Below are 10,504 nucleotides of genomic sequence, written 5' to 3' on the forward strand. Positions count from 1 at the left end.
CCTGGGCTCAAGCGATCCTCCTGCCTCAGCCTCCTGAGTAGCTGGGACTACAGGCATGCACCACCATGCCTGGCTAATTTTTTCTATATATTTTTAGTTGTCCAGCTAATTTATTTCTATTTTTAGTACAGACGGGGTCTGGTGCTCTTGCTCAGGCTGGTCTTGAACTCCTGAGCTCAAACGATCCCCCCCACACCTTGGCCTCCCAGAGTGCCAGGATTACAGGCATGAGCCCCTGCACCAAGCCATAACTAACTTTTGTTCATATTTGTCTTGTATATCTTTCACTGCCCTTTTATTTTAATCCATTTTGAATCCTTTTGTTCTAAAAGTTTCTTTTGTGGAATAAACATTGCTGGATCACTAAAAAATACAATCTGATATTCTTGGTCTTTTCACTGGCGACTTTAACTAACTTAAAATTATTTTAAAGCTATATAAGTATTTATCACTGCCTTCATTTTTCACGTGGTGCATTCACTATACACTTTTGGGGTCTTCTTTCCTACTTTGCATTGAATAGACCAGATTCTCTTTGGCTAATTTAAAAGTGTTTCATTGTTTTTTATTGTTACGGTGGCTTTCTTAACATAAAAAAGCCACACACCTATGTTCATTTATTCCTATTAAATATGAGTATAACAGACATCCATATATACCAACTACCCAGGTTAGAAAATAAAACCTTAGGAAATAAAACCTTGGTAGAATCTGCCTGTATGTCCTTCTTCATGACACTTCCTTCCCATCCCCTTAAAGTTAATCACTCTTTTGAATGTGATCCTTATAATCTCTATACATGACTTTATATTTTTACTATATACATGTATCCTTAAATTATGTATGGTATTGTTATGCATGCTTTAAACTCAAAACAAATGGTATCATCTGGTATGCATCCTTTGCAACTTTCTTTATTTTGCACTCAATATTATGTGTGAGATTTATTTAAAGTCGATACATATATTTATATTCATTGCTGTGTAATATATTATGCATACCCATTATATGAATAAACCACAATTAATTTATCTAACGTGTATATTATTCAGTTTCAGCCACAGAAGGCTGGAACAGAGACAAAACAAACATCCTTTAAGATGGTTTTACAAAGGCAAAGTGGAAATGAGCACCAAAATAAATTTGTAAAAAGAAACAAGTAAATTTGACAAATTGGACATTCAGCAGATTGACCTAGACCCCAGTAAGAGGAAAAAGAAGCTGTGGTAGCAAAAAAAATTCCATCTACTAATGCCCCCTCTATTAGTCTGCTCAGGGTGCCATAACAAAATACTACAGGCTGAGTGGCTTCAATAACAGAAATTAATTTTCTCACAGTTCTGGAGACTGGAAGTTCAAAATCAAGGTGCCAACAAGATTGGTGTCTAGTGTGGCTTCTCTTCCTGTCTTGCAGGTGGCTGCCTTCTCACTGTGTCCTCACCTGGCCTCTTCTCTGTTTGCATGCACATGGAGAGTGAGAGCAGGTGCTCTTGTGTCTCTTTCTTAAAAGAACACCAGTCCTATGAGACTAGGGCCCTACCCTTATGACCTCTTTTACCTCCCTAAGGGCCCTATCTCCAAATACAGTCATATTGAAAGTTAAGGCTTCAACATGTAAATGTTGAGAGGATATAATTCAATCCATAACATGCCCAAATAGTATGAATCACTTAACCATAGCTACAACGACACTACATGTAAGCCACTTCAATTTCAGTGGCTTACGATAATGAATATTTATTTTTCTTGCTCATGGGTTTTGTGGGTTAGTTTGGATGAGATTGATCTTAGCTAATGTTAGTTGGGCATGGATCCAGGTAAGGCCTTGGGAGGTAATTAGGATTAGATGAGTTCATCAGGGTGGAGCTTCCATGACAGGACTGATGACTATAAGAAGAGGAAGAGAGAACAGAGCTGACACACATGCTCTTGCCTTCTCACCATGTGATGTGCTCAGCCATGTTATGATGTAGCAATAAGGCCCTCAACAGATCCCAGTACCACGCTCTTGGATTTCCCAGTCCCCAGAACTATAAGAAATACATTTCTTTTCCTTATAAATTACCCAGTCTGTGGTATTTTGTAATATGTACTGAGGCAGACACCTGGGGCATATTCTTTTCATGACAGTGGCAGAAGCACAAGAGCCTCAAACCCAACCACATAAACACATTTCAAGCCTCCACTTGCACCATGTCTATCAATGTCCCATTAGCCAAAACATGGCTGGCCAAGAGTCAAGGAGTGGAGAAGTCAACTGTACCCACTCTTAAAGCCATGGCGCTGGTGAAAGTATATAACACTGCTATAGTATAGTGAAGCATTGGGAGCAATGATTCAATCAGCCACAGCATATATACTGAGGCTCTGATTGTTTAGGATGAGCCTTATTTAGCACCAAAAGACATAATTTTTCTGCGATGGCCTATTGAGCAGTAATGAGTGATGCTGCAGCCACACCAAAAGTCATGGTTTCTCAATGTTGTGCTTTGAATTCCTTATGAACTTCTTAGATCTATTCTTAGATTCTTGATCCAGTGAACACTATGCTTTGTTTGAGGGTTAAAATTAATCACACTCTTTCACTCTATGAGTTCTGGGTTATTTTAGAAATATACACAGAGTCCTGGTATAAATTCCATTCAGTATTAGCTTTATTATTGGTGAAGCTTCCCTGCATCTAAGACTAAAACTGTCTTCCTGCTATTTCCCCTCCTAATTTGAACTTACCTACTTCACGATAGCTGTCACATCTAGAGAGTACCCTGCCGTCCGCTTTGTTTATTGAGTGGGAAAAGGAGGAAGAAGAGGTGGTCACAATGAATCAAGTGGAGGAGAGAGGTGGGATTAGAAGTGTGTCCAAGCCGAAGAAATAGAGTGAAAGACTTGAATTATTGAGAAACTAGTAGCCATTGAAGTCTTCAGGCAGTTGAGGGATTCACTATCCAGGTGCTGTAACTGCTGAAGATTAAGGCCCTTGGACAATTTAGCTTAAAGAAATCAGGGCAAGAGGGAACCTGAGAGGTGACCACAAACATAAAGGGAGGAAGACAACATCATTAATTCACTCATTCATTCAATGAATATTTATTGAGTGCTACCTTGTGCCAGGCACACTGTTCTGCATGTTGGGGATATGGCAATTAACAAAGTAGCCCTATCCCTGCCTATGTGATCCTTGCATTTATGGCTGCAAAGGGTACAAACAGCAAACAAATAAGCAAAATATATAGGATGGTAGAAGGTAAGAAGTAAGCAATAATAAGAAGAAAATTAACAAAGAAGAGGGCTAGGGTATGTTGGTGGGATGCAATTATGCAAAGGCGGCCAGGCTATCTTCACATTTGGGTAAAGATCAAGAGGAGATGGGGCCATAGGATGAGTGTTCTTCACAGAGGTACCAGCACATGCAAAGATTCTCAGTGGCTGAATGTGGGAGACAGAAGTTGAGGAATAGCACACAGGCCAGTGCATGGGAGCATGAGGAGTAGATGAGTCCAGGCAGGTAACAAGGATGGTGGTGAGAAGAGAGGAAGGGAAGATCAACTTGGACCTTGTATGCCACTGCAATGCCTCAGGTGTTTGCTCAGTGAGACAGGGAGTCATTGGAGTGTTTTGAACATTGGACAGATGTGGTCTGATCTATTTAATACCTTTTACAGTGATGGCGGAGCTATTGTGTTGAGTAGAGATTGAAGGGGAGAAAGGGACATACTTCTATGTGATCCTGAGAAAATAATTAGAGCCAAAGAGTAGAACAGGCTGACTTTTCTAAACAACTATCTAACTAACTAATTAACCTAATTAAATGACTGCCCACCAGTGAACCTGGCTTCCCAGTCACTTGGGAGTTGTACTCAGCAGCTTGTCACTGGCGGTCTCAGAGGATGCTGGGGATGTTGCTGCTGGGAAATTCCTAAATTGAAAAGGGCATCAGACCATCTGACATTCCAGCTTCCTTCCAATACTGAGGGTCTATGATTCCACAGCATGTGTTATCTCCATCTCCTCCAGCTAGAATGTAAGCTTGAGTGCAGGGAGTTTTGTCCATTCTGTTCAGTTCATTGCTCTATTCCCAGTGCCTAGAATAGGGCCTAGCATATAGCAGGCACTCAGTAAGTATGAATGTTTGTTAAGTGTATGAATGTCTCTGGTAAAGTTATTGGTGGATCTTGAGCAAGAGAACTCCCTGCCCCTCACAGAATGCACCAGTTGGATTGGATGGCAGGAATGACCTTCTAGGTTGGCTAGTCTGTGATTCCCATTTTAAACTCAGAGCCATCATTTCTAAAGCGCTTTGCAGGCCAAGGGGGTACAGGGAGGGGCTCTCATGGGGATGACAGGCAGGGATGGGGAAAGGGCAAACCTAAGTGCAGGAGAAGTGCACGGATAACCTCTGGAGCTGGGGACCAGGGTACTCTGAAAATAAATGTGAATTGTCTTCTTTGACACTCACAAAGCTCTAACTTCAATGAGGGATGTTTCACTAGAGACAGAGGGTATAAAACACTGAGGATCAATCCCAAGTGTGTTGCCTTTGCTTCACATGTGTTAGCCTGGTCAGAAAAGTGCTTATGGGCCCCTGAAGCTCTCCTGGGAAAAACAGTAAAGCAGCAGCAGAGATTCCATTTAAGGGTATTGAAAATACATTTTTAATTTTGATGAAGTTCACAAACACCAACATTGACATTTCTTCAAACAAATAGTTCCATCAAGGCACAGCATTACCATATGTCCCCAGACACCCAAGAGGCAGTGATTTCATGTCCCCCTGAGGTTTAACAGAGCTGCAATGTTAACAGGATGGCTGATAGGACCCAGAGTTTCTACCAGATAAGCCATGAGACATGCTGTTAATTTATTGAATATAGAATCAAATATGGAAAAGATATACAACAGGTAACTGGAATGGGCTTATTCTGCGTTAAGCTTTATTTCCTTGCAAACAAAGAAGATAGTTTTCAATATCAAGAAGGATGCAAATATGTATGTCTTCCATGGAGCCTCTCCTACGAATTGCTTTCATTATACATTAAAAGATGTAGAGTTTGCCCTCATTGCAACCTAGGAGGAAAAGAAAACAACAGTTAGAGTTTAGTTACTGATTAATTGTCAGACTCTTAATATCTATTATCTCATTTGCTCTTTATATTAATACTAGGAGGTGGGTACTTTTGTAGCTCTCAATGTACCGATGGAAACTGAGGCTCAGAGAGAGTTAAGGGACTGGTCCATATTCATACAGCTAGTAGAGGGAAAACAGTTTTTTTTTTTTTTTTGTTGAGACAGAGTCTCACTTTGTTGCCCAGGCTAGAGTGAGTGCCGTGGCGTCAGCTTAGCTCACAGCAACCTCAAACTCCTGGGCTTAAGCGATCCTACTGCCTCAGCCTCCCGAGTAGCTGGGACTACAGGCATGCGCCACTATGCCCGGCTAATTTTTTCTATATAGATTTTTAGGTGTCCATATAATGTCTTTCTATTTTTAGTAGAGACGGGGTCTCGCTCAGGCTGGTCTCGAACTCCTGACCTTGAGCAATCCACCCGCCTCGGCCTCCCAGAGTGCTAGGATTACAGGCGTGAGCCACCGCGCCCGGCCCGGAAAACAGTTTTTGAACTCAAGTCTATGGTCTTAATTCAAGGGTACACGACATATACTTTAAAAGGATACTCTCATTATCTTTCAAATTCAAGTGCTAGAATAATCACACTTACAATGGTAAAGAATAGTGTTTCAAATAAATAGGATCTATGTTTCCTGGTCTAATGATCTCAGTGTTACAAGGAGAGACTGGAAAACAGAGAGAAGATGAATCCAAATTCTAGGGCTCCAGCTATTGGATCTCAGTGTCCTCTCTCCAGATACTGGTGTGGGTAGTTTCCCCTGTGGATTTTTCTCACACATCTGGGCCTAAAAAGGCTCAGAGCATAAACTACAGCCATGTAATACCATGTTGTCTGTGCTCCCATCCCATAGTACAAGGGTGGTCACCTTCTTTGAGGCATTAAGCTCCTCAAGCCTGAAGGTCCCTGCGACGCCGGCCAAAGGCTTTGGAACCCACATTGGTGGGCACAAAGTTGTTCTTCACCAGAACCCCTGATCTGCTCAGCAAGCCTGCCAGCCGATGAGTCACGCAGGTGGCAGTGTTGCAGGCTCTCTTCTGGGTGGAGATGCTGATTTTCATGATGAAGAAATATAGAATATCTGTGAGTGAGAGGCTGGGGGAGGAACCTGCCCCATGGGACCATCATGGTAATGTTGCTGCTCTGAGAGGTACCAAATAACCTTAAGTGTTTCTGCCAAACACAATTATCCAAGCAGAAAATCACAAGGCCATTAGGGAAAATGCCATGCTCACTCTCCATAGACATTCCCAGGGGCATCACAGAACCCAAAGGTGACTCTGGGTGACTGGCCATTGAAGAAAGAGCTGTAATGTCCAATATTTCCTGTATAAATAGACTAAAAATTAGCAAAGATTTTTTAGACAAGAGTGAATTATGGCACCATGCCCAACCCCATTCACAAGAACTGTGGAAGCCATACCCCAGTCACCGACACCAAATACCCCCTCTTAGGAAAATAAAAGTTCCCCAGTCTTACCTGGAAGAGGAGCAGAGTGGAGTTTGCAGCATCTAGTCCCAGAGGTGCTTACCTGATTGTTAGCACCCCTGTTCTTGCTGCTTGAGCTTGGTCACAGGGACCATCCACAGTATACCCTGTGTCCTGCTACCCTGGGGTTAAGGCTACTTCTAAGTACAGGTCTAGACACCATGAAGCCTGGGTCATGGGCCAGATCAATGACCACCACACGTTGGGTCTTTTTAGAAAAATACCTTTATTCTCCAAATGAATAGCCTATTCAGAAGCAGGATGAAGAAGCTCTGCTATGAAATCCTTGGGGGAATCTGGGCTGCCCTTGCTCCCTCATCTCTTCCTGGATTATTCTCTCCCAGCCTGTGAGTCCTGCTCTTTCTCTTCCCACCTCAGGTTCTAGACATCCTCTACCATAAGGAAAGCCATTGGTACCAGCCCGAAGAGAGCCAGAGAGCAACCACATGCATCAAGTTACAGGAAGGAAGCCAGGAAGGAAATCAGAAAGGAGGGGGAGGAGTTTAGTTGGCCTGCTGGTGTATGCCAACATGAGGGCGGTGGTCTCTCTCCACGTCGATGGCCATATCCCTTCTCTTGCCAGGTGCTCCAGCTCCAGTTGCAGTTTGGGGAAATGTGTGAAACTTGTTGAGGTCCTGCGTGTACATGCCCAGCATGCAAGTACTCAGATTACTGCACCTCTTAGATCTGGTGCTGTCCACGCTGCAGGGAAAAGACATGCCAGACATTACCATGCACCAGGGGCCACCTTGTGGACTGTCACTCAGAGGAATGGACCAGGACAGGGGGCAGCTCACACATCCTCCATCAGGAGAGCTCAGAGGTGCAATGGGCCAGGGCAGTGTGGGGAAGGGCTGGGTGTGGAAGGGTGACCTTTCCTGGCATTCCACATGCTGTTCAGTCCTCCATGCTTGGCAGAGGGGTTTTCAGGGTGGATGAAGGTGTACCACATGCCTCTGCCCAGGCAGGGCTGGGGCCAGGCTGGTCTCTGCTCAGGCTCAGGGAGTACACGGAAGGTGGGCTGGGGAAGGGTGTCCTCTCTGGCGGGGTGACAACATGCACATCTCCATGGATGTAGCACATCCAGAGACCCAGACCTACCTCCGACACTGCTCTACTTGTCCCCACCCCCTGCAAGGGCTTCACCTTCACCTTGCAAATGTGACATGAAAGCTCCTTGCAGGTGTGAAAGAATGTCATCTGCAGATTAACAAAGCCAAGTTTCTAAAATCTTCTGAGATACACCAGGCCTACCCACTTCATCCTTACCAGTCTTAACTCATCTGAAGCTGAGAGGTCTCCCCAGTACTGCAAGGGCAATTCCTGCAGTGAGCCATTCCACATCTCCCCATTTCATTTCCTAAGAGCTTTCAGAAATGCAGTTTTTTAATGTGTCTAATCACAGTCCTTCCAGCTGTACCAGGACCTCTGACTCCCTTGGAGCCTGAGAACGGCTGGGCCCCAGGTCCTGGTGGACAAACAAAGCCTGCTGGACCCTGGCCAGCGTGTTCTCTCCTACCTGGGCTAGGCCTTCCTGAGTGTGAGGAGGAGAGAAGGCCCTGTGCTGGGTGGTCTGGGGAGCCTTACCTGGAGCCCTCTGTCTCCAGCTCCTGCTCCAGCTCACCAGCCTTCATCTGCACGTAGTCCTGCACCAGTGCAGCCAGCAGGTGGCGCGCGTGCTCCTCACTGAGCTCATCCTGGTCTGGGATGCTCTCCAGGGTGGATCTGGTTGGGGGAAGCAAACCCAATATAGGCTGTTAGCTCCTGCCTACACCCTCCCTGGAACATGCAGCCAGGCTTCCAGGTCCTTGCCTCCTCCTCTGAGGAGATGGTCAACCCAACTCCCAGTGACAAGGCAGGGGTCAGTGTCCTCACCAGCAGCCAGGCACTGGTGTGGTCTCCAAGATGTGGTGTGCTGGAGCCAGTTTGTAACAGGCTCATGAAAGTTGATGGCTAAATTTTCAGGAATTTTACAAGCTGAATGTTAAGTGAAACCATTATTAAGAATTAAATGATGAAATTCTGAAAATAGTTTCATTTTAATAAATTTGTGTGTCAGAAATAGATTAACAGATCACATATTAGATTCAAGAACACCAAATTTATTGGCAAACTTGGTAGCAGATTAGGATGTAATTCATTTCTGAAGTCAAGGCTGAATTGGATAAACTAGTTCAGCTACACATATAAGTTTGGTAAAAAGCAATGAAAGCATTTCGTGAAACTCAATGGGCTATGTGAAATTTACAGTAAAGAATATTGTATACCTTATTATTATTTATAAATTGTGTGCTACACACCTTTATATCAGAAAAATTTATATATGTGTATACATACATACCTGCTCCTGCCCCTCAACTCCCCCCACCACCCCCTGCCCTAGATTTTAAGCATTCAGCACAGCACACCAAAACTAGGATGCAAGGAATTGTTTGATCCAAGGGGCAGTGAGAGGGAAGTGTGCTCCTGGCTTCAGGTTGTCTTACCGGAATGGCACTGCATGGAGGCTGCCCACCTGGTACAGGACCAAGGTGCTGAGAGCCAGGCAGAGGGAGAACTTCTGGAAGCCCATGATGCCCCTCTGCAAGGGAAGAATGATGTCACTGCCTGCACCAGTTCAAAGTTCTGTGAACCCACATATGTGGACTCTTGTCCTGTTTCTGCCCTGCCCCTATCTCCCTGGTTTTGTGGCTTCAGACTGGTCATTACATTTCTCTTCATCTTTATTTCCTCATCAGCAAAGTGGACTGCTGGAAGGTCTGGTGGGCCTGTAGCATGTAGTCTGGCAAAGCTGGAGCAGCGTTCCTAGTGGGACAGCTGGGTGGGGAGGTCTCAGTCCTATCCCAAAGCCACACACACACACACACACACCCCTTAGCCAGGTCTCTGTGGAGGACACTCTGGTTTCTCCCTATCACATCAGCTGCTCTCATAAGGAAACTCAGAGCTGTCCTCCTCAGGCCTATTGCACACACCTGGGTGGGGGAGAGAAGGGGTATGTAGAGAGGGAATATCTCTCCCTGGGAATCTCTGAGAAACAGAAGAACCAATTTTAATGCTCAGCTGCTCCGCCCTCTGGCAACTCAGTCCCCTGCAGGAACCAAGCTTAATAGAGTCTTAAGTTGGGATCCCAGACTTTTCTCTCTGTGCTTCCAGAGCCAGGGACTGGGGCTTGCAGTTTAGGGCTGCCTGCCCCTGGGTCGTTGTGCCCATTTGCCACCCATTCGCGCTGGCCCAGGTTCTGAACCAATTTCCCCGGGGACCTGTAGGCTCCAGACGCGATCCCTGGATGCACAGTCTGCGGAAAGCAACTCCTGAGTTCTGCTCCCTGCGTGGTGCCTGGAAGCCCCAGTGTGGGGAGATTGGCCTAAGCCTGTGTGCAGGAGGAGAGTGAGACTGGAGTGCGAAGCTGCACAGGAAGAGCAGAGCAAGGAGCTCCCGGAATCGAAGGAGACTGTCCACTCCTACCTGGGGCGAAGCCTGGTATGAATTGCTGAGTAACAGAGACTAGAAGAGATTGAGACAGAAGTGGACAGAGAGACTGAGAGTGGCAGGGAGATAAACTAAGAGAGACTAATGGAGAGAGAGGGAGGGGAGGAGAGAGAGAATTAGAATGATACACCTGAGCAGGAATCTCAGGACTCACCTGGTGGACAGTGACTTGGAGCAGGGACAGCAGCAGAGGTGTGGTCCAGGGGGGTCTGGCAGAAGCAGCAGCAACTCTTGGTCTGCGCAGTGGCTCTGTTGTCTCCCAGAGCCAGTGGCTGCTCTTATTGCTCCCTGCTGTGGGTCAGGAGGTGCCCTTGAGCAACCAGCATCCAATGGGAGAGGGGTTCTGTGCAGCAGCCAACTGCGTCATTACCCCCCTGCTTCCAGAACCTGGAGGATCCAGTC

At 45.6% G+C, this 10,504-nt stretch overlaps 1 protein-coding gene across 1 annotated transcript; it reads right to left on the reverse strand.

The window, feature by feature from the left end:
- Positions 1-7,113: 7,113 nt before the first annotated feature.
- On the reverse strand, positions 7,114-10,281 carry LOC138384259 (calcitonin-like). The gene is made up of 4 exons (XM_069469636.1): positions 10,257-10,281; positions 9,097-9,191; positions 8,198-8,335; positions 7,114-7,312 (listed from the first exon to the last, which is right to left on the reverse strand). The coding sequence occupies exons 2-4, from the start codon at positions 9,180-9,182 to the stop codon at positions 7,114-7,116; spliced, it is 423 nt and encodes a 140-aa protein (XP_069325737.1). The 5' UTR covers positions 9,183-9,191; positions 10,257-10,281.
- Positions 10,282-10,504: the final 223 nt, after the last annotated feature.

The sequence above is a fragment of the Eulemur rufifrons genome, chromosome 6 (assembly GCF_041146395.1).
Source record: "Eulemur rufifrons isolate Redbay chromosome 6, OSU_ERuf_1, whole genome shotgun sequence".
NCBI classification, from domain to species: Eukaryota; Metazoa; Chordata; class Mammalia; order Primates; family Lemuridae; genus Eulemur; species Eulemur rufifrons.

Excerpts from the sequence above, each read along its gene's own strand:
- LOC138384259 (XM_069469636.1), bottom strand. The coding sequence starts at position 9,182 with ATGGGCTTCCAGAAGTTCTCCCTCTGCCTGGCTCTCAGCACCTTGGTC. Across the intron at positions 8,336-9,096 it reads CTCCATGCAGTGCCATTCCG|ATCCACCCTGGAGAGCATCC; the intron begins GTAAGACAACCT and ends TCCCCCAACCAG. Across the intron at positions 7,313-8,197 it reads CTGGAGACAGAGGGCTCCAG|CGTGGACAGCACCAGATCTA; the intron begins GTAAGGCTCCCC and ends TTTTCCCTGCAG.